This window comes from Salvelinus sp. IW2-2015, linkage group LG25, assembly GCF_002910315.2.
Source record: "Salvelinus sp. IW2-2015 linkage group LG25, ASM291031v2, whole genome shotgun sequence".
NCBI classification, from domain to species: Eukaryota; Metazoa; Chordata; class Actinopteri; order Salmoniformes; family Salmonidae; genus Salvelinus; species Salvelinus sp. IW2-2015.
Window position 1 is genome coordinate 8,378,730 of NC_036865.1, and position 23,328 is coordinate 8,402,057.

At 42.2% G+C, this 23,328-nt stretch overlaps 2 protein-coding genes across 3 annotated transcripts in view; one reads left to right on the top strand and one right to left on the bottom strand.

Annotated features, from left to right (window-relative positions):
* The window catches only part of plekhh2 (pleckstrin homology domain containing, family H (with MyTH4 domain) member 2), a 76,198-nt gene extending 62,974 nt beyond the window's left edge, over window positions 1-13,224 (bottom strand). For both annotated transcript variants that reach the window (XM_023970301.2, XM_023970300.2), the window contains exon 1: window positions 13,065-13,224. The gene's annotated coding sequence lies outside the window, so the exon portion shown is untranslated. The remainder of the gene's footprint in view (window positions 1-13,064) is intronic.
* Window positions 13,225-13,429: 205 nt separating this feature from the next.
* The window catches only part of thada (THADA armadillo repeat containing), a 98,753-nt gene continuing 88,854 nt past the window's right edge, over window positions 13,430-23,328 (top strand). The window contains exons 1-12 of the mRNA XM_023970073.1: window positions 13,430-13,578; window positions 14,374-14,453; window positions 14,552-14,661; window positions 18,817-18,950; window positions 19,247-19,401; window positions 19,491-19,523; window positions 19,649-19,697; window positions 19,942-20,135; window positions 20,449-20,543; window positions 20,700-20,923; window positions 21,120-21,838; window positions 23,145-23,293. Coding sequence (XP_023825841.1) covers window positions 14,381-14,453; window positions 14,552-14,661; window positions 18,817-18,950; window positions 19,247-19,401; window positions 19,491-19,523; window positions 19,649-19,697; window positions 19,942-20,135; window positions 20,449-20,543; window positions 20,700-20,923; window positions 21,120-21,838; window positions 23,145-23,293 — 1,935 coding nt within the window. The 5' untranslated portion in view covers window positions 13,430-13,578; window positions 14,374-14,380. The remainder of the gene's footprint in view (window positions 13,579-14,373; window positions 14,454-14,551; window positions 14,662-18,816; window positions 18,951-19,246; window positions 19,402-19,490; window positions 19,524-19,648; window positions 19,698-19,941; window positions 20,136-20,448; window positions 20,544-20,699; window positions 20,924-21,119; window positions 21,839-23,144; window positions 23,294-23,328) is intronic.

The following is a 23,328-nucleotide window of genomic DNA, read 5'->3' on the forward strand; positions in this document are numbered from 1 at the left end:
ACAATTGTTGGAAAAATTACTTGTGTCATGCACAAAGTAGATGTCCTAACCGAACTTGACAAAACTATAGTCTGTTAACAAGAAATTTGTGGAGTGGTTGAAAAACGAGTTTTAATGACTCCAACATAAGTGTATGTAAACTTCACACTTCAGCTGTACAAACTTTGTTATGCCAATGTGTTATCCAGACAGAAAAGAGAAATAGGAAAAATAACATTTAGATTCTGAGCAATAAAGCCAGAAACCTTTCAATATATACATTCAAAAAATACTTTAGAACCATTTAAATATACAGTTGAAGTCGGAAGTTTACATACACTTAGGTTGGAGTCATTAAAACTCGTCCCCAACTTATTGTGGGAAGCTTGTGGAAAGCTACCCGAAACGTTTGACCCAAGTGAAACAATTTAAAGGCAATGCTACCAAATACTAATTGAGTGTATGTAAACTTCTGACCCACTGGGAATGTGATGAAAGAAATAAAAGCTGTAATAAATCATTCTCTCTACTATTATTCTGACATTTCACATTCTTAAAATAAAGTGGTGATCCTAACTGACCCAAGACAGGGAATATTTACTAGGATTAAATGTTAGGAATTGTGAAAAACTGAGTTTGAATGTATTTGGCTAAGGTGTATGTAAACTTCCAACTTCAACTGTATATATTAAATAAAGAAGTGGCCCAAGGCAGTTGCTCTGCAGTATTCCACAGTCTAAAGCACGAGGGGAAGAAAACAACCCATTGATATAGGTTGACTGTTTCCTCTCAGTTAGATATGACTGTACCCAATTCAATGCTGCCTCCTTAAACCCATAATGCAATCGTTTTTTCAAAATGATTTAAATGATCCATGAAATCAAATGCTCCACTAAAATCTAAAAAGAATACACCCACAAACCTACCATTATCCATAGCATTGAGCCACTGGTCAGTCATGTCAACCAATGCAGTGGCAGTAGAATGTTTTTTTTGCGATAAGCATGCTGATTGGCTGCGATCAGACTATTCTTTTCCATGTACTCCCATATTTGTCTACTCACGATACCCTCCAATATCTTACTGAGTGAAGGGAGTAGACTAATTGGTTGACTATTGGCAGGAGTAATGGGTTCTTTGCTGTCTTTCTGGATTGGACACAGTTTAGCATGCTTCCATACATTTGGAAATGTCCCCTTTTCCAGTGACCAATTAAATATGTATCTCAGTGGAGCTGCAATCTGGGAAGCAGCACAGCGAAGTAAAATCATTGTCCATAAGATCATAACCTGTAGATTTACCATTGGGTAATGCCTTCAATAGGTTTAACACCTCCTCTACTGACACCATTTGTAGACTAAAAGAGCAGTTTTTCTGGCTCATAATATGATCATCAATCTATTGGACAATAGCTTGTTTAGAAGAATGGGTGTTTACATTATCGCTCAGTAAATACATTTTCTTTGTAAAAAGAAAAATCAGCAAAATGATTGGCAATATCAGCTGGTTTTGTTATTGTACCCCCCTGTCAACCTTCACACTAGATGGGCATGATGAAATAGATGTGCCAAGTAAACCCTTGACAATCAATAAAAGCATTTTGTAAAAAAAAAAAAGTTTTCTTATGATTTAATTTAACTGCATGATTACAGTGTTCTACAATTCTGTCAATCAATTTCTGGTTTAGATTTGACTGCTAAGACTTTTGCCAGATTTCTTTGACAAAATGCCTCACCCATGCAGTTGATCGTCAATTCATAGAGATGAACGAGCCCCAACTGTACTCTTTCTTACTGGTGCATGATGGTCCATTACCTCAGTGAGCATATCAATAAAACATTCTGTAGCATGATTTAAATCCTCCTCTAGATAAATCAGCTCCCAGGGTACAGCAGCCAAATCATTTTGTAATAGCTCATGATTAAATGTTTAAAAATTTCTCTTGACCACAATCCTTGGGGGTTTCTTTGGAACCTTGGTGTTCATGGTTATGGTCACAATATTATGGTCTGTCCAGCCCACTGGCAATGATCTGGCGTTTAAGCATTGCAATGGTATATTACAGAAGATCAGATCAATGCACGTGTACGAACGGTGACCTAACTTAGTTTGTGATCTAGTAGTGTCATTATCATTTGTTTCAACCCACAGCCTTCGGCGTATCTCCTCAATTTAGTTTTATTTGAATTATTATGATCCTTCCAATTTATATTAAAATCACCCAAGATAAATACATATCTGTTACTATCTGTGGCCTGGTCAAACCCAGATAGGACACCTTAGAGCTAGGAGGTCTATACACACATCCTACCAATATGGCTGCCTGGTGAGACAGATGTACTTGAGCCCATAGTGCCTCTATTTGACATACATTAAGGTCATCCCTCCTCTTAAAAGGTATACGATTCCACCATTCCTATTCCTGTCCCTTCTAAGTAGACTATATCCTTCAGTATTAATTTGCCCATCATTTACAGATGCATCTAAATGCGTTTCGGTCAAAGCTAAAATATGAGTATTATTTCTGTTGACCAAGTTAAAACCTCATGTATTTTGTTAGGAAGGCTACATACATTAACCTGAGCTATATGCAACCCTTTCCTTGTCAAGTTGAAATCAATAGAGCATGTATTCATTATAGTGAAGATCAATAGAGCATGTATTCATTATAGTGGAGATCATAGAGCATGTATTCATTATAGTGGAGATCAATAGAGCATGTATTCATTATAGTGGAGATCAATAGAGCATGTATTCATTATAGTGAAGATCAATAGAGCATGTATTCATTATAGTGGAGATCAATAGAGCATGTATTCATTATTAGACTGCCCGTTCCATGATCTCGCCATCACGGTTGACAACTCCATGTGGCCTCCTCCAGAGTGCTAGAACCTTGGCGTGATCCTGGACACACCCTGTCGTTCTCAACTAACATCAAGGCGGTGACCCGTTCCTGTAGGTTCATGCTCTACAACATCGCAGAGTACGACCCTGCCTCACGCAGGGAAGCGGCGCAGGTCCTAATCCAGGCACTTGTCATCCTCCCGTCTGGATTTACTGCAACTCGCTGTTGGCTGGGCTCCCTGCCTGTGGCCATTAAACCCCTACAACTCATCCAGAACGCCGCAGCCCGTCTGGTGTTCAACTTTCCCAAGTCTCTCACGTCACCCCGCTCCTCCGCTCTCTCCACTGGCTTTCCAGTTGAAGCTCGCATCCGCTACAAGACCATGGTGCTTGCCTACGGAGCTGTGAGGGGAACGGCACCTCCGTACCTTCAGGCTCTGATCAGGCCCTACACCCAAACAAGGGCACTGCGTTCATCCACCTCTGGCCTGCTCGCCTCCCTACCTCTGAGGAAGTACAGTTCCCGCTCAGCCCAGTCAAACTGTTCGCTGCTCTGGCACCCAATGGTGGAACAAACTCCCTCACGACGCCAGGTCAGCGGAGTCAATCACCACCTTCCGGAGACACCTGAACCCCACCTCTTTAAGGAATACCTAGGATAGGAATAAAGTAATCTTCTAACCCCCTCCCCCCCTTAAAAGAGTTAGATGCACTATTGTAAAGTGGTTGTTCACTGGATATCATAAGGTGAATGCACCAATTTGTAAGTCGCTCTGGATAAGAGCGTCTGCTAAATGACTTAAATGTAAATGTATATGGAGATCACTAGAGCATGTATTCATTTTATAGTGAAGATCAATAGAGCATGTATTCATTATAGTGGAGATCAATAGAGCATGTATTCATTAGTGGAGATCAATAGAGCATGTATTCATTATAGTGAAGATCAATAGAGCATGTTATTCATTAGTGGAGATCAATAGAGCATGGTATTCATTATAGTGGAGATCAATAGAGCATGTATTCATTATAGTGAAATCGAAGGCATGTATCATTATAGTGAAGACCAATAGAGCATTATTCATTAGTGGAGATCAATAGAGCATGTTTCATTGTAGTGGAGATCGATAGAGCATGTTATTCATTATAGTGAAGATCAATAGAAGCATGTATTCATTATAGTGGAGATCAATAGACCATGTATTCATTGTAGTGAAGATCAATAGAGCATGTATTCTTATAGTGAAATCAATAGAGCATTGTATTCATTATAGTGAAGATCAATAGAGCATGTATTCATTATAGTGAAGATCAATAGAGCATGTTTCATTGTAGTGGAGATCGATAGAGCATGTATTCATTATAGTGGAGATCAATAGAGCATGTATTCATTATAGTGGAGATCAATAGAGCATGTATTCATTATAGTGGAGATCGATAGAGCATGTATTCATTATAGTGAAGATCGATAGAGCATGTATTCATTATAGTGGAGATCGATAGAGCATGATTCATTATAGTGGAGATCAATAGAGCATGTATTCATTATAGTGGAGATCAATAGAGCATGTATTCATTATAGTGAGGTCGATAGAGCATGTATTCATTATAGTGAGATCAATAGAGCATGTATTCATTATAGTGAAGATCGATAGAGCATGTATTCATTGTAGTGGAGATCAATAGAGCATGTATTCATTATAGTGGAGATCAATAGAGCATGTATTCATTATAGAGGAGATCAATAGAGCATGTATTCATTATAGTGAGAGATCAATAGAGCATGTATTCATGTAGTGGAGATCAATAGAGCATGTATTCATTATAGTGAAGATCAATAGAGCATGTTTTCATTATTGTGAGATCAATAGAGCATGTATTCATTATAGTGGAGATCGATAGAGCATGTATTCATTATAGTGGAGATCAATAGAGCATGTATTCATTATAGTGAAGATCAATAGAGCATGTATTCATTGTAGTGGAGATCAATAGCGCATGTATTCATTATAGTTTAAGTTATGATACACTACAACACAAAACTCAGATTTGAACATTAAAAATAGCCAGGAAGTTACTCTAGAGTCCTGATACAGTTGCCCGTTGATCCATCGCCATGGAGACTCGCTGGTTCAGGTAATGCTTCTCTTTCATGATGGGATACAGTTTTTTTTCTCCTTTCATTGATCTCCGTGGGGAAGTGATCATTCATTCCAAAATCTGTGTTTCTGAGTTCTCTGCCCCTGCTCTTCGCCATTTCCTTTTGCTTAAAATGGTCAAAACATGCAATAATAGCCCATCTGTGGGCAGTTTCATTTGAGTTGACATAAAGTCTCGGGCAGTGTCCTCACAGCTTCTGCTGTTGTCATTCTCCAGTATCCCTGATTGATCGACTGTACATCAAGCAAGGTTTCTTTAAGTTGTTTGTTCTCCCTTTGCACCACCTCCACCTTGCCATGAATAGTCTACAGTACCTTTCAGCTCCTTGTTCCCTTTCCTTAGATCATCAATCTGACATTAGCTGAATTGTAGACTGGCAGATAATGCATTGATGTCCTCTCGTTGTATATCCAAGATATCAAGTTTGGCAAGCCTTTCATTGATGGATTTCAACAATGTAAACCTCTCCCCACGCGCCCTCTTGCTTGGGGATGGTTTGGTTCCATCGTTGATACCGCTTAGCCAACTTGGCTTTGGTTTATTGATTGGGTTTGTTGTCCTTACCAATGCTTGCATCCTCCTAACCATGGTCATGTTTCTTTGAGCTTGTAAGTATCTCTCATCAATGAATCGTTCAAGCTCTTCAATGGATTCCGAATCATCCAGCGTGTTTGCAAACTCTACTCACTTTTTAGTACTGTGTACTCACTTTACAGTATTGTGCTGTAGTGTACTATACTGTGCTCTACTCACTGTTCTGTATTGTACTGTCCAAACTAGGGCTGGGCGGTATACCGTACTTGACTATATACCGGTATTGATGCACTGACCGGTTAGGATTTTTAACTTTACCTTCTATAACGGTATTTGAATGTTTGGTTTGTTAAATGTGAGACGCCATTTGTATAGTTTACTCCGCTACTTGAGGCATCCCTCACCGCTCTCTCTCTCTCTCCATGCCGCTTTCCACAGACCTAGTCCCACAAGAGCATTTGTTGTTGCTTGACCACGAGACACGTTCGTTCAGTCTGCATGGTCAGTGCAGCACATGCAACAATGTTGATGACAACGATGTTGTTTCTACTTTGATCTTAATATCAATCCACAAGCGTTCTATAATTACAATATTAGTTTGTGTTTCTTACATCTGCAAACAGCTAGTTTTCAAGTTAAGCTAAATCTTGTTAGCCACTAATGCTAATCACTAGCTAACTAACTAGCTAATAAAAGTACTGAGTCAGAGCAAATGTCGCTATCTAATACAGCCAGATACAAATACTGGTGGATGCTTAAATCTGCATGTTGTTTGTGCAACCGTATCTTCTAAATCAAAGAGGAATAGCCGAAGCATCAACATTTTGCCTACATGTATATATATTTAATGTAGCCAAAGATTATAGGGTCCCCCAGGAAACACTGAACATCACTTGGTTCCTACCTGTCACAATAACTCGTCCATGGCATTTTCATTCGTTGTCATGTCAAATAACACTGTTTTCAAAGAGCCCACTATTATTTATATTCTAACTATAGAATTAGAATAAACATTCTATTTCAATGATTCCAAAAGTTCACCCAAGTGTTTTGATCTAAATCGCAATTGCAACATTTGGTTAAAAATAAGGCCTAGTATTTTTGCCCATATCGTGGCAGTGTGGAAATTATCTCAAATGAGTGCAGGAAATGCAGAAATTGATGGAAATGCAGGAAATAATTTGAGGTTGAAGTTGAATTGAAAAGTATAAAACAATCATAATGAAGAAAGACCCATTGAAATAATTTAGAATATATGTGTGACCCTAGGGTCATGCACTACTCATAAAGCAAATACTGTCAAATACCGTCAAAAATTTGAAAAAAAACATGATATGATATTTTGGCCATATCGCCCAGCCCTAATCCAAACTTGTGAAACATACGTTTAATTGCCAATACTTTTCAACATCAATGGACATCCAGTGTCAGTCAGTGGGTGAGGATGCTGGTTACAGTAAGTGGAAAGAGAGGCATGACAAGAGCTGGGAGAGGTGACATTCACTGGAGAGTGAGAGAGACAGGCAGAGAGAGGGAGGGGTTGTCCAGAATCAAACCGTAACACTCTTGGTTTGACCACTAGACAACAGAAAGACAAAGAAAACAGAGATTAACATAACACCAGTATGCCAGTGGAATGTAAGACAGTAGCAGGTGACCTAACTGTGCTATGTGACTACTAGGATTTCCCATTGTAGACAATTAATTTGCAGTAATTTCGTTACTGATTTTTTGGGTACCAATTTGGTAACGGAATTACGAGTTTTAATCATTCATAAACAAAATTGATATCAGTAAAATCACTTTAACTAATTGGTAGGTGTACCACTATGTGTTACTTCTGTGAACTTTCATTATCCTCCCTCCTCGTGAGGGAGAAACAAAAGAATATCTTAAAGATTTGTCGGTTTTTGGTAACGGAATTACAAGGCACAAGGCAATGTTTTTTAAACTTACAGAAGATAAACAATTTCTCCAAAAATAAAATATACATTTTGATAATAGTTGGCAGGGGTCTTTAAGTCAACATTATTGTGTTTTGATGTATTTCTGATACCTTTTAAGACTTATTCCACCAACAGTATTTATCCAGAAATCAAAGCCTTTACTTACGTCAAATTTTTAAGATGGGAAATGATTGAAAAATGTATCTACGCCTTCATTTTCCAAAAACATTGACTCTTAGCTTTAATTTGACACCCGATATGATATGCTTCTATGAACTTCACATGTTGGTGCTCATGGGTCCTTTTCGATGGAAATACACTTATCATGAAAAACTCATGTTAGTGGGATAGACAAGAGAGAGGGATTGAGAGAGAAAGAGAGAGAGAGAGTGAGTGAGCAAGAGAGGGAGACAGAGAGATAGAATGAGAAAGAAAGAAAGAAAAAAGAGAAAGAAAAAGAGAGAGTGAGTAAGAAAGACTAAGTAACTTTTATACTATAATAATCTCTCATTATAGCCTTGGGCTCCACACAAAGGGAGCACAAACATGTGTGGAAGGCAATTAACTCATTTCCACTGGCTGTTTTTGTTGGGTGTATGTTGTGGTAAACAATGACTAAGACGCGGACTTTGGGTCTGTATCAGTCTGAAAGAAAACAACGTAATGTGCCAGTGAAAGAAGAATAACATACAATTTCTGTTATTCTGTATCAAAGAAGAACAATTAGTGTGTATTACCAACATCTAAAAACTCATTCTCCTAAAAGCCCTTACAGAAAACCCTAAATCCTATTCTCTCATAGGCCTGCACCTCTTAAAACAATCCATAATAATCCTTGGCCTCCACATGGCTCTTGCTTGGTAATACTTTCTGATGAGCCTGATAAGCCCATTTCCCCAAAGAGCTATGACGTTTCCCATATCTGCTTCCCATATCTGTCCTCACATCACAAATCTGTCTTCCATGTGTCTGCCTCCTCTCCATCACTCTTACCGCGTCTCACTGATTCTGCCTCTCCACTCCCTGGTGCTCTCTCCTTCACTCCTTCCCTCTCTCCTTCACTCCCTGGCACTCTCTCCTTTACTCCTTTCCTCTCTCCTTCACTCACTGGTGCTCTCTCCTTTACTCCTTCACTCCCTGCTGCTCTCTCCTTCACTCCTTCCCTCTCTCCTTCACTCCCTGGCACTCTCTCCTTTACTCCTTCCCTCTCTCCTTCACTCCCTGCTTGCTTTCTCCTTTACTCCTTCCTCTCTCCTTCACTCCCTGGCACTCTCTCCTTTACTCTTCCCTCTCTCCTCTCTCCTTCACTCCCTGCTGCTCTCTCCTTCACTCCTTCCCTCTCTCCTTCACTCCCTGGCACTCTCTCCTTTATCCTTCCCTCTCTCCTTCACTCCCTGCTGCTTTCTCCTTTACTCCTTCCCTCTCCCTTCACTCCCTGGCACTCTCTCCTTTACTCCTTCCCTCTCTCCTTCACTCCTTCCTCTCCTCCTTCACTCCCGGTGCTCTCTCCTTTACTCCTTCCCTCTCTCCTTCACTCCGCTGCTCTCTCCTTTACTCCTTCCCTCTCTCCTTTCTCCTTTCCTCTCTCCTTCACTCCGGGTGCTCTCTCCTTTACTCCTTCCCTCTCTCCTTTCACTCCCTGCTGCTCTCCTTCACTCCTTCCTCTCTCTCCTTCACTCCCTGGCACTCTCTCCTTTACTACTTCCCTCTCTCCTTCACTCCCTGCTGCTTTCTCTTCCTTCCTCTCTCCTCACTCCCTGGCACTCTTCCTTTACTCCTTCCCTCTCTCCTTCACTCCTTCCCTCCTCCCTTCACCCTTTCCTCTCTTTACTCCTTCCCTCCTCTCCTCACTCCCTGCTGCTTCTCCTTTACTCCTTCCCTCTTCTCTTCACTTCCTCTCTCTCTCCTTCACTCCTGGTGCTCTCTCCTTTACTCCTCCTTCTCCTTCACTCCCTGCTGCTCTCTCCTTCACTCTCTCCTTACTCCCTGGCACTCTCTCCTTTACTCCTTCCTCTCTCCTTCACTCACTGGTGCTCTCTCCTTTACTCCTTCACTCCCTGCTGCTCTCTCCTTCACTCCTTCCTCTCTCCTTCACTCCCTGGCACTCTCTCCTTTACTCCTTCCCTCTCTCCTTCATCTCCTGCTGCTCTTCTCCTTTACTCCTTCCTCTCTCCTTCACTCCCTGGCACTCTTCCTTTCCTCTTCCCTCTCTCCTCTCTCCTTCACTCCCTGCTGCTCTCTCCTTCACTCCTTCCCTCTCTCCTTCACTCCCTGGCACTCTTCTCCTTTACTCCTTCCCTCTCCTTCACTCCCTGCTGCTTTCTCCTTTACTCCTTCCCTCTCTCCTTCACTCCCTGGCACTCTCTCCTTTACTCCTTCCCTCTCTCCTTCACTCCTTCCCGCCTCCTGTCACTCCCTGGTGCTCTCCCCTTACTCCTTCCCTCTCTCCTTCACTCCCTCCCTGCTTCTCCCTTTACTCCTTCCACTCTTCTCCTTTACTCCTTCTCCTCTCTCCTTCACTCACTGGTGCTCTCTCCTTTTACTCCTCCCTCTCTCCTTCACTTCCCTGCCCTTCTCTCTCCTTCCCACTCCTTCCTCTCTCCTTCACTCCTGGCACCTCTCCTTTTACTCTTCCCTCTCCTTCACTCCCCTGCTGCTTCTCTCTTTACTCCTTCCTCTCCTCACTCCCTGCCACTCTCTCTCTTTACTCCTTCCTCTCTCCTTCACTCCTTCCCTTCTCCTTCACTCCTGGTCCTCTCTCCTTTACTCCTCCCTCTCCTCCTCTCCTGCTGCTCTCTCCTTACTCCTTCCCTCTCTCTTCACTCCCTTCTCTCTCTCTCCTTCACTCCCTGGTGTCTCTCCTTTACTCCTTCCTCTCTCCTTCACTCCCTGCTGCCTCTCATCCTTCACTCTCCCTTCACTCCCTGGCACTCTCTCCTTTACTCCTTCCTCTCCTCTCCTTCACTCCCTGCTGCTCTCTCCTTACTCCTTCCTCTCTCCTTCACTCTCTGCCACCTCCTCCTTACTCCTTCCCTCTCTCCTTCCCTTCCTCCCTCCTTCACTCCCTGGTGCTCTCTCCTTTACTCCTTCACTCTCTCCTTCACTCCCTGGCACTCTCTCCTTTACTCCTTCCCTCTCTCCTTCACTCCCTGCTGCTCTCTCCTTTACTCCTTCCCTCTCTCCTTCACTCTCTGGCGCTCTCTCCTTTACTCCTTCCCTCTCTCCTTCACTCCCGTGTTTTCTCTCGTTCACTCCCTCATTCAATTCCACATTGCGTGTCTGTGTATGTGTGTGTGTGTGATGAGGTGATGTGGGGAGCGGAGGACATCAAAGGACAGTTGACCCTCGGCCCCCAGGGAAAGGGAGGAGAGCTGTCTCTCTATCTCCACTCGCTTCCTGTGAGGAAAGCCAGAGCAGCCCAGAGAAAGACAAGTGATGATGTAGTACACCATTAGTGACATCGGTGCACATACTGAGGCCTTGTTCGTAGTTTTCAGTTAGAGATCTGGTGCTTACATTGATCCAAGATGTCATTGAAGAACGTTCTCTGTACGGCAACGTTTTTTTATTTTAAGTATCATGTAATAATATTTACTGAAATAACATTAGTCTCTATGACACTGTGTTGACTATGATGAGTATCTAATGATTGTGTACAATCATTTTGTATTGTATTGTGTATTATTATATTGAATCCATAGGGCATCCTACAGTAAGTCAGAAAACACTAGCAAAACCCATTTAAAAACAGTTTAATTTTTTTTTACTGAATTAGTTACTCTCATACATTCATCGATCATGTCAAATCACTTTTGATTTAGGGTATTTAAACAAACACATTTCGGCAGCTTTAGTGCAATGTATAGTGCTATACATTGCCTTCAGAAAGTATTCACACCCCTTTACTTTTTCCATATTTTGTTGTGTTACAGCCTGAATTTGTAATTGATTAAATAGCAATTTTTTTTGTCACTGATGGAATTTTGTTTGTCGAACATTTTTGAAATTAATACAAAATGTAAAGCTGAAATGTCTTAGGTCAATAAGTATTCAACCCATTTGTTATGGCAAGCCTAAATAAGTTCAGGAATAAAAATGTGCTTAACAAATGACATAAGTTGCATGGATTCAGTGTTCAATAATAATGTTTAACATGATTTTTGAATGACTACTCCATCTCTGTACTGCCCACATACAATTATCTGTAACGACTACCAATTGAGTAGTGAAATTCAAGCACAGATTCAACCACAAAGACCAGGGAGGTTTTTCAATGCCTCACAAACAAGGGCACCGATTGGTAGATTTGTAAAAATAGAAAAAGATGCTGAATATTCCTTTGAGCATGATGAAGTTATTAATTAAGCTTATGTGTAACGTACCAATACACCCAGTCACTACAAAAATACAGGCTTCCTTCCTAACTCAGTTGCCGGAGAGAAAGGAAACTGCTCAGGGATTTCACCATGAGGCCAATTGGGATTTTAAAACGGCTACAGAGTTTAATGGTAGTGATGAGAAAACTGATGGATCAACAACATTGTAGTTACTCCAGAATACTAACCTAAATGACAGAGTGAAAAGAAGGAAGCCTGTACATAATAAAAAATATTCCAAAACATGCATCCTGTTTGCAACAAGGCACTAAAGTAATTCTACAACAATTGTGGCAAAGAAATTAACTTTTTGTCCTGAATACAAAGCGTTATGTTTGGGGCAAATCCAACAACACATCACTGAGTACCACTCTTCATATTCTCAAGCATGGTGGTGGCAGCATCATGTTATGGTTATGCTTGTCATCGGCAAGGACTAGGGAGTTTTTGGGGATAAAAATAAACGGAATACAGCTATAAACACAGGCAAAATCCTAGAGGAAAACCTAGTTCAGTCTGCTTTCCACCAGACACTGGGAGATTAATTCACCTTTCAGCAGGACAATAACCTAAAACACAAGGACAAATCTACACTGGAGTTGCTTACCAACATGACATTGAATGTTCCTCAGTGGCCTAATTACAGTTTTGGCTTGAAAATCTATGGCAAGACTTGAAAATGGCTTTTTAAAGAATAATGGGCAAATATTGTACAATCCAGGTGTTGCAAAGCTCTTACAGAGTTACCCAAAAGACTCACAGATGTAATCACCCCCAAAGGTGCTTCTACAAAGTATTGACTCAGGGGTGTGAATACTTATATAAATTACATATGTCTGTATTTCATTTTCAATACATTTGCAAACATTTCTAAAAACATGTTGTTTTCACTTTGTCACTATGGGATATTGTTTGTGGATGGGTGAGATTTTATTTTATTTTAACCAATTAGAATCCAGGCTGTAAAAGAATGAAATGTGTAATAAATCAAGAGTTATGGACACTTTCTGAAGGCACTGTATAATTATCTCATTATGCTTGCTACTCTAAACACAAAACTGTGATCATTAAAATAAATATATATCAAAACTTCATTCCTACAGTACAGTTCTACAATGCCAGATATAGCTAGAGAGCAAATGACACTCAGATTGATAGCTCTCCCACTATCTCTCCAATAAAGAGAAAAAAGCATCAATATTCTTCTACATTCTTGTCTTACCCTGAAAATGGTTGACGAAAGACAGACGGTGAGAGAGATGTTACTCCATATCAGTTATTCCATCCATATTCCCCTTGTTGTTCATGTCGTATTATCCTAATTACGAAATAAATTCGAAGAGTTTCTTCCTTTCCAAGTTTTCATTCCATCACTAAGTCGAAAGAGGGTTGGCTCTGGCTCCAAGGCGTGTTTTCCAACAACTTCGTCCAATCGAATGTTGTAAAAGCGTGGCCATGTAAATTTAAACAAGTAATGTATCCAATATGATCGACATATTTTTCAACCAATGAACGCTGTCAAGTTTGTTCCAACAAAATTATTGGCCAATAAGAGAATCCTCAGGGCGGGGTTATGGAAACTCCGGAATTGACGTTATACACGTGTAGCATGATGGTGGCTAGCAGCAGCTGAGAGAAGCCACATAAAATATTTTTTTGTGATATCAGGTTGTTAATTGCAATTTTGCATGTTTATTAAAAAGTCCTTCCCTGAACGTGAAAAAACTCAAATTCTGGTGAGTGGGTATTTTACGCTACGTTAGCTTTAGTAGCTCCCTCTCTTTTTGCATGCTAACGTGTAACGTTAACGTTAACGTCTCTAGCTCATGGGTAAAGTGAACTTACATGTATGTTTCATTGAGCATAATTTAGCTAGCTATGCATGATATCTAACGACAATTGTTTTTTAAAGTTATCAAATATAACATGTTACGGAAAAGTATAGCTATACTTGTCTTGCAATTAAGAAGACCTAGCTAGCTAGCTAGCTAGTTGTGCTGTGTTCTTAACCTTGTGGGAAGGTGGTAATTACATGTTGTGAAGCGTTAATTACCAGTTGGATGCATTCACGTGCTTTGTTTGTTTTGGTTGAGAAACGCCGATTGTCTAATGGTCAACAAGCTGGTCAACCATAATAAAAGTACAGCTATCATGTTTGTAAACAAATGATAGTGTTCAGAAACCGTATTAATAGATATTTTTATTAAAAATTGTGTTATTGAGATCATTCCCTTAGAAGTTGACGTCAGCATGTGGGAGAAGTTGGGGCTCAGGGACTTATAGATACGTTTCCCACTAATAATTACCAGTTGGAGGGGCGTGAATGAGGATTTTTCCCATTTGTATGAGGTAAATACCAACTTCCCACTTGGTTATGAACACCGCATTATTCACTAGGATAGTCGCTCTCTAGAAAGTGTCTGGGTGCATTTCCAATGTATGGCAGTGGTCACCAATCCTGTCCCTGGAGAGCTACATCCAGAGTGTGCACTGTGCTGTCTGTTTCACTCTTCACCTGGTTGTCCTGTCAGGGGAGTCATGGTGACAAAGAAGAAAACGGTGAAAGTGGAGGCTGTGGTATTGGACAAGGACAGGCTTGACAAGTTGATAGGTGAGAGGATGGAATTGGTGTTAGCTACTGATTATTGGAACTGTGGTGGTGTTTCTCTGTATGTAAAGTGATTCTCTGTATGTATGTGTGTTTTTCAGTGTCTCTCTCTGTGGATGGAGGAGATGAGTGGATCAGACAGCTTGCCCAGACCTTGCAGGACTGTCTGGCGTTGACTGACCCAATGCAGCAGATCCAACTGGTCAAGAAGGTTGGTGTCCATTCTCCCTCTCATTACCTCAACTAACTGATAGTGTTTGATATTTTAGATTTGGGTCACACCTAGGGGCGGGTCGATACCAATATGCCGATGCTCGTTAGGATCGTGGCAAGGAAACAAAACACAAAGCGTATTTAACTTCTTTAGGAAAACAGCCCAAATGTTGGAAACAGACATCATCATCCAGTCACATTTATTAAATCAAATTGTATTTGTCACATGCTTCGTAAACAACAGGTGTAAACTTATGGGCCCTTTCTAACAATGCAGAAGAAGAAAGGTAAATAATTGAAAAATAATAACACAAGGAATAAATACACAATGAGTGACGATAACTTGGCTATATACACGGGGTATGTCGATGTGCAGGGGTACAAGGTAATGGAGGTTGATATATTCGGAAAGTAATCAGACCCCTTGACTTTTTCCACGTTTTGTTACGTTACATCCTTATTATAAAATGTATTAAATAAATGTTTTTCCTCATCAATCTACACACAATACCCCATAATGACAAAGCGAAAATTAATTGGACATGATTTGGAAAGGCACACAGACAGAAGACACTCCTCAGTAAAAGGCACATGACAGCCCACACAGAGTGAGTCCATGCAACGTATTATGGCACACACCTGTCTATGTAAGGTCCAACAGTTGACAGTGCATGTCAGAGCAAAAGCCAAGCCATGAGGTTGAAGGAATTGTCCTTATCTGAGACAGGATTGTGTCGAGGCACAGATTTGGGGAAGGGTACCAAACATTTCTGCAGCATTGAAAGAACACAGTGGCCTCCATTTTAAATGGATGAAGTTTGTAACCACCAAGACTCTTCCCAGAGCTGGCCGACCGGACAAACAGCTGAACAGCTAACCAAATGTCTACCTGGGCTATTTGCATTGACACCCCGCTTTTTTACGCTGCTGCTACGAGCTGTTTATTATCAATGCATAGTCACTTTACCCCACTCTACCTACATGTACAAATTACCTGAAGTACCTTGACTAACCTGTACTCCCACACATTGACTCTGTACTGGTACCCCCTGTATATAGCCTCGTTATTGTTATTTTATTGTTGCTCTTACATTTTTTTAATTTAGTAAATCTTTTCTTAACTCTTATTTTTCTTAACTGCATTTTTGGTGAAGGGCTTGTAAGTAAGCATTTCACTGTAAGGTCTACACCTGTTGTATTCTGCGCATGTGACAAATATAATTTGATTTGATGAAACCCAAATTGAACTTTTTGGCCTGAATGCCAAGCATCACGTCTGGAGGAAACCTGGCAACATCCCTACGGTGAAGCATGTTTTTCAGCTGCAGGGACTGGAAGACTAGTCAGGATTGAAGGAAAGATGAATGGAGCAAAGTACAGAGAGGTCCTTGATGAAAACCTGCTCCAGAGTGCTCAGGACCTGAGACTAGGGCGAAGGTTCACCTTCCAACAGGACAACGACCCTAAGCACACAGCCAAGACAATGCAGCAGTGGCTTCGGGACAAGTCTCTGAATGTCCTTGAGTGGCCCGGATTTGAATCCGATCAAACATCTCTAGATAGACCTGAAAAAAGCTGTGCAGTATCACTCCCCATCCAACCTGACAGCGCTTTAGAGGATCTGCAGAGAAGAATACAGGTGTGCCAAGCTTGTAGTGTCATATCCAATAAGACTCAAGGCTGTAATCGCTGCCAAAGGTGCTTCAACAAAGTACTGAATGAAGTGTCTGAATACTTATGTAAATGTGATATTTTTTATAAATGAGCTAAAATAAAAAATAATGTTTTGCTTTGTCATTATGTGGTATTGTGTGTAGATTGAGGGAAATAAAAATGTAATCCATTTTAGGATAAGGTTGTAACGTAAACAAAATGTGGAAAAAGTCAAGTGGTCTGAATACTTTCCGAATGAACTGTACATCTAGGTAGGTATAAAGTGACTAGGCAAGAAAGTGGGATTAAAATGGATTTGTCATCTTTTGTCAACAATCTACACAAAATAATGTAATGTCAAAGTGGAAGAAAAATTCTAAAATTTGTAGAAGATTTATGAAAAATAAAAGGCTAAAGAATTCAACCCCCTGAGTCAATACTTGTAATCACCTTTTGCTTGAAAATATGGAGAGTGGTACTGTATTGGATTTTCCCCAAACATAAGACATTTTTATTCAGGTCAAAAAGTGAATTGCTTTGCCACTTTTTTTTTATAGTATTACTTTAGTGCCTTGTTGCAAACAGGATGCAAGTTTTGGAATATTTTTATTCTGTACAGGCTTCTTTTCACTCTGTCAATTAGGTTACTATTGTGGAGTAACTATAATGTTGTTGATCGATCCGCAGATAATTGTATGTGTGGAGTACAGAGATGAGGTAGTCATAAAAAAATAATGTTAAACACTATTGCACACAGTGAGTCTATGCAACTTATATGACTTGTAAAGTACATTGAATACTTATTGACTCAACATTTCAGCTTTTCCTTTTTTATTCATTTGTAAGAATTTCTAAGAAGATAATTCCCACATTATGGGCTATTATGTTTAGGCCAGTGACAAACAAGCCTCAATTTAATAGATTTTACATTCAGGCTGTAACAAAAAGTCAAGGGGTGTGAATACTTTCTTTAGGCACGAACTATACTGAACAAAAATATAAACGCAACATGTAAAGTGTGTGTGCGCGATGTTAACTGAGCTGAAATAAAATATCCTAGAAATGTTCCATTCGCACAAAAAGCTTATTTCTCTAAAATGTTGTCATTTCTCCATTGCCAAGATAATCCATTACCTGACAGATGTTGCATATCAAGAAGCTGATTAAACAGCATGATCATTACACAGGTGCACCTTGTGCTGAGGACAATTTTAAAGGCCACTAAAAATTGCAGTTTTGTTAAACAATACAATGCCGGAGATGTCTCAAGTTTTGAGGTAGCGTGCAATTGACATGCTGACTGCAGGAATGTCCACCAGAGCTGTTGCCAGAGAATTTAATGTTCATTTTTCTACCATAAGCTGTTTTACAGAATTTGGCAGTATGTCCAACCGACCTCACAACCGCAGACCACGTGTATTGCGTCGTGTGGGCGAGCGCTTTGCTGATGTCAATGTTGTGAACTGAGTTCCCGATGGTGGGGTTATGGTATGGGTAGGCATAAGCTACAGACAACAAATACAATTGCATTTTATCGATGGCAATTTGAATGCACCGAGATACAGTGACGAGATCCTGAGGCCCATTGTCATGCCATTCATCCGCCGCCATCACCTCATGTTTCAGCATGATAATGCACAGCCCCATGTCGCAATGATCTGTACAGAATTCCTTGAAGCTGAAAATATCCCAGTTCTTCTATGGCCTGCATACTCACCAGACATGTCACCCATTGAGCATGTTTGGGATGTTCTGGATCTACGTGTACGACAGCATGTTCCAGTTCCCGCCAATATCTAGGAACTTCACACAGCCATTGAAGAGGAGTGGGACAATATTCCACAGGCCACAATCAACAGCATGATCAACTCTATGAGAAGGAGATGTGTCACGCTGCATGAGGCAAATGGTGGTCACACCAGATACTGACTGGTTTTCTGATCCACACCCCTACCTTTTTTTTAAAGGTATCTGTGACCAACAGATGCATATCTATATTACCAGTCATGTGAAATCCATCGATTAGGTCCTAATGACTGATCACCTTGTATGAACTGAAAGATTGTGTCATCTGTGGATCTGTTGGGGCGGTATTTCTTTATTTTCCAAGCTATTGCACACTATTTTACACGCAGCTGCATTTTAATGGGCCAAGTATATTGGTCTGCTTTGTTTTCATTTTTCCATGAAAAAAATATTGTAATAGTAGTATCGTCACAGGCCTAGTCACACCTTTGGTAGTCTGTGGGTTGGGTTGACATAAACAGGCAGAGATGTGAGAACTGCCTCAGAAGCAGGTCAACTCAACCTGCACTGCAACAGAGAAGACGCCAATATTGAGATGAGACTGTCAACCACAAATCCTACATGACACAGACCATTAGGCGTACAATAATGTCATCCAATTAACTCCTGCACATGTGTTTCCATCTCTGCATGTTTGGCCACCCCTCCCAGGTTATCCTGGCTGGTCTAATCATGTCAGTGTGTCTCTCTCCAGGCAGGATCTCAGTTGGAGCTGCTGAGTGAGGAGGAAACTTCCCGTGGGCCTCTCCTCCAGGCCTGTCTGCACACCATGGCCCTCATCTACACCTCCCTGCTGGCCAAGAACCCCCTCCGTAGGGCCAGCGCCAGGTACAGCTCCTCTCCTCAGCACATCTTCCTCAGTCTCAGGAGAGCTACAGGGTGTGCAGGCTTTTGTCCCAGCCCAGCACGACCACAACCGATTCAACTGCTGATCAACACCTTAATGAGTTGAACAGGTGTGTTTGTGGCGGGTTGGAAGTGGAACAAAAGCCCACACATCCAGGACCAAGGATTGTGAACACAGCTCTACTCTTTTTAATGTATTTTTTAAAGTAGACTAGCAAACGAGGTATAGAATCGCTACAATAACGTCAACACTGAATCTACTTGTTCTCTCTCGGCAGTGCCCTGAGCTCTGTACCGGACTGGCTGCAGGAGCAGACTGTCAGCTGTCTGTCCGCGTGCCTGTCGGACAGCTTGTCCACTGTGGGCTCAGACCACAGCTCATACTCACACCTAATAGACTCTATCACAGCTTGTCTAGATGCCTTCCCTCTCGGTACGTATGGAATCCCCTCGTTTAGACTGTCTCTTGTGTTTGGTATCATTTGAATAAGATACACGTTTTAATGCTCTATTGCCTTTCAGGTGAGAGGTGTATACACAGGCTGCTAGCAGAGGGTGAGTGGTTTGTTGATCTGTTTTAGGTTTTTATCAAGCCTGCTCAGGACGGTGAGCTCAAACACAGAAACGTAGTTCGTTGATGTCTTTGGATAATATGCCTCTCCTTCTGTTCTTCTCTCCAGTGTTACCGTTCCTCCATAAGGCCTTGAGTGAATACCTCCAACTAAACAGGTAAGACAGCCTATGCTGCTAAATCCTGGTCCTTGTGACCCACAGGACGGCAGGCTTTTCTTCCAGACCGGTACTAAAACACTGGTTCAACTAATAAAGGACTTCATTCGTTGATTAGTTAAATTAGCTGTGTTAGTGCTGGGCTTAAACCAAAGCCTGCACCCCCCCAAGTATCAGGTTTGAAAAACATGTAGCACATGCCCTCTGACTGATGTGTGCTTGTCGCCCCCTGCTGTCTCCACAGTGGTCTAGCAGGTCGCCATGTGGTCCAGGCCCAGCTCATGCACTCGTGTCTGGCTGCGGTCAAGGCCTCCATGCTGGTGGTGCAGAGGTCCCAGGAGCTCATCAGCGCCGCCCTACAGGCAGCTCATCCTCACTGCACCCTGCAGCTCACCCTCAGTGGCCTGCTGGACTGCTACACACACATCCTCACAGATGGTGAGGACCGTGTTACACTAGGGGTTTATTCACAAGGAACCAAACAGAAGCTAACAGAACGGAACAAGAAGGGACCTACCTGAATTTTTCCAATAGAAACTCTCGTTTTCGTTGCAAAACGTTGTCAGTTTGGAGTAAACTGTTTCCGTTGAAAAACGTTTTGCAACTGTTTGCTGTGGCTTGGTCTGAATGAATACGCCCCTCGTTACTCAACATCAGCTCATAAAGTCTGGGCACTGAGCATCCGACTCTTTCCATATATCTCTCATTATCTCCCCTCTCTCTCGTCTGTTCTCTCTCCCCCCCCCACCAGAGAACTTCCTGCAGGCGGTCCAGAGCACGGCTGGCATGGCAGTGGTCCTGCTGACCCGGTCTGTCATGGGGAGTGGAGATAGAGTGGCCGCGGTGGTGAGTGACCCCTACACCCGATACACTCACAAGTACCCTGAATGAATTATTTTGGGTTGTTCATTTATACTAGTAATGGCCATGATGTTGAATGATGGAACTTTTTGTCTGTCTATTTCTGTATGTTTTTCTGTCTCTGTCCATCTGCCTGTCCAGGTGGCAGGTCTCCTGCAAGGTTCAGAGCAGAGTGGTGAGTGCGCCCCCGTGTGGCTGAGACAGAGCTGTACGGTGCTGTATGACAGTGGCCGCCCCGCGGGGGTGTCCCTCTACCTGTGTCATGGGGCCCTGGCTATGCTAAACTGGAGAGGAGCAACCCAGGGGCCACAGAGGGAACAGCTGCTGCTGCTGGTTCCCCAAACACTGCTGGCGCTGGACACCAGGTTAGACACACACACACACACACATGCACTCAGGAGCTAGCACGCAGACACGCCGCACAGACACACACGTATGCAAACATACACACACTTGTGCGATTGCTAACACCCAAATGGTTGTCATTTTGGTTGACTATTGTTCTGTCTGTCTCTCTCTCTGTGTGTGTGTGTGTGTGTGTGTGCACGTATGTGTTTGTAGTGTAAAGGAGTCCAGCACAGCCATGGTGGTAGCCCGCGTGCTGACCCTGTGGAGCGGAGCCGCCTTGGACAGCCTGCAGGGTGGGCTGTCGTCTCCCCCAGGCCTGCTTCACGACTCCCTCCGCGGGGGCTCAGAGCTCCAGGGGCACCTGCTGGAGCACGTCTACACCCACTGGGAGCACCCCTTGGATGGGGTCCGCCACCAGACCCGCGCCCTCTTCAAGAACCTCCTCCTCCTGCACCAGCACAGCAGCCCTCTAGCCTTTTCTGACCCCTACAGGGACCCATACTTTACCCAGCTAACCCACAACCTGCTGGGCCTGGAGTGGCACCAGAGAGGGAAGTATGGCTCTCTGGCCTGCCTGGTTGAGCTCCTAGGGGCAGGGTACCTGTTGGCTCTGGACCCCCAGCTGCCCTCACGTCTCCTGGGCTTGATGGGGGACCAGACCCTGGCACCTTACGCTAGCGACCTGCTAGAGAGGCTGTTTGTCAGTCATAAGGCCCAGCTGGTTGAGGAAGGTGGCACAGGGGGCACAGAGGCGGGCATGGAGAGGTGGCACCAGACCTGGGTGACTCCATTGCTTCAGGTGCTGTGTAGAGCCAGGCTGGACCAGACCACCTATATCCTGGACTATTTCCTTCCCAAGCTGCTGCGCTGTTCCCCCTCCAGTCTGGCCCACATGGTACAGGCCCTACAGGACACCCCACCCTGCAGCGCAGGTAGATATACATGTACACACACACATCCCAGGGGTCGTGTTAACGCAGGATTCAGTGTTTTTCACTCAGAAATGGAAAGATATATGTTGCTGTGTTTTTATAAATGCAAATATAAAATGTTTCTTATTGTAAATTCTATTCGGCTTCTGTCAGAATTCACTCCAAATCATAAATGTAGAAGGACTCATTTCGTGCTTCAGTTGCACTTCTCCACAGAGATGAAATATATTTCTTATTTAATTTATTTATTTTATTTCACCTTTATTTAACCAGGTAGGCTAGTTGAGAACAAGTTCTCATTTACAACTGAGACCAAGATAAAGCAAAGCAGTTCGACACAAACAACACAGAGTTACACATGGAATAAACAAACATACAGTCAATAATACAGTAGAGAGAAAAAAAAAAGTCTATATACAGTGTGTGCAAATGGCATTAGGAGGTAAGGCAATAAATAGGCCATAGTAGCAGGTAATTACAATTTAGCAAATTAACGCTGGAGTGATAGATGTGCAGATGATGGTGTGCAAGTAGAAATACTGGGGTGCAAAAGAGCAGAAAAATAAATAAAAACAATATGGGGATGAGGTAGGTAGATTGGATGGGCTATTTACAGATGGGCTGTGTACAGCTGCAGCGATCGGTTAGCTGCTCTGATAGCTGATGCTTAAAGTTAGTGAGGGAGATATAAGTCTCCAACTTCAGTGATTTTTGCAATTCGTTCCAGTGATTGGCAGCAGAGAACTGGAAGGAAAGGCAGCCAAAGGAGGTCTCATCACGTGTAGGATAGTTTTCTATGCTACTTTTCTCCGGTGTAGTTTTTCTCGGGTAGCAAGTTAAAATGCAGGTAACTTTAACCGAAACATTAGGAAATGTAGCTGGCAAAATTCTTTCTATGATGAACATTAGAAATATGATGGCCATTAATCGTTTTTGCAACAAAACAAAAAAAACTTGCTTTTTCATCGTAAGTACATTTGTGTGGCTGCTAGCCAAATAGCTTTGCACTGCTGTGTCGTCTGATGAAAACGATTTTCTGCTGAATGTGTTGAGCTTAATGTATTTTGTGTGAAGGAAAACTGGAGACGCACACCCCTTATTACTCTATTTAAGCCAAAAAACACTGTTGACTGTCAATATGAAATGCAGGTGAAATAGTTAAAAACAAAGATTATTTAGTTTGTCTGTGTTTTGAAAATGCACATTTCTGAAAGCTAATGTGACCCATGCATACACGACCCTATATATACAAAATGTCAATATTTTCTGAAACATTGATAGAATTTTTATCATGATGTATGTTTAGGACCTCCGGGCAGTAGGGGTGCTTTGGGTGCTCTGATGACGTGTCTGCGTGCAGCACGGGCCCAGGGGGTGGTCCAGTCAGAGGGGCTATGGGGGGGACTTGTACCCCTCTTTCTGCTTCGTCAGGCTCTGGTTCACAAACATGACCAGGTGAGGAGAGAGCTGTGTGGTATGTATGTATGTAT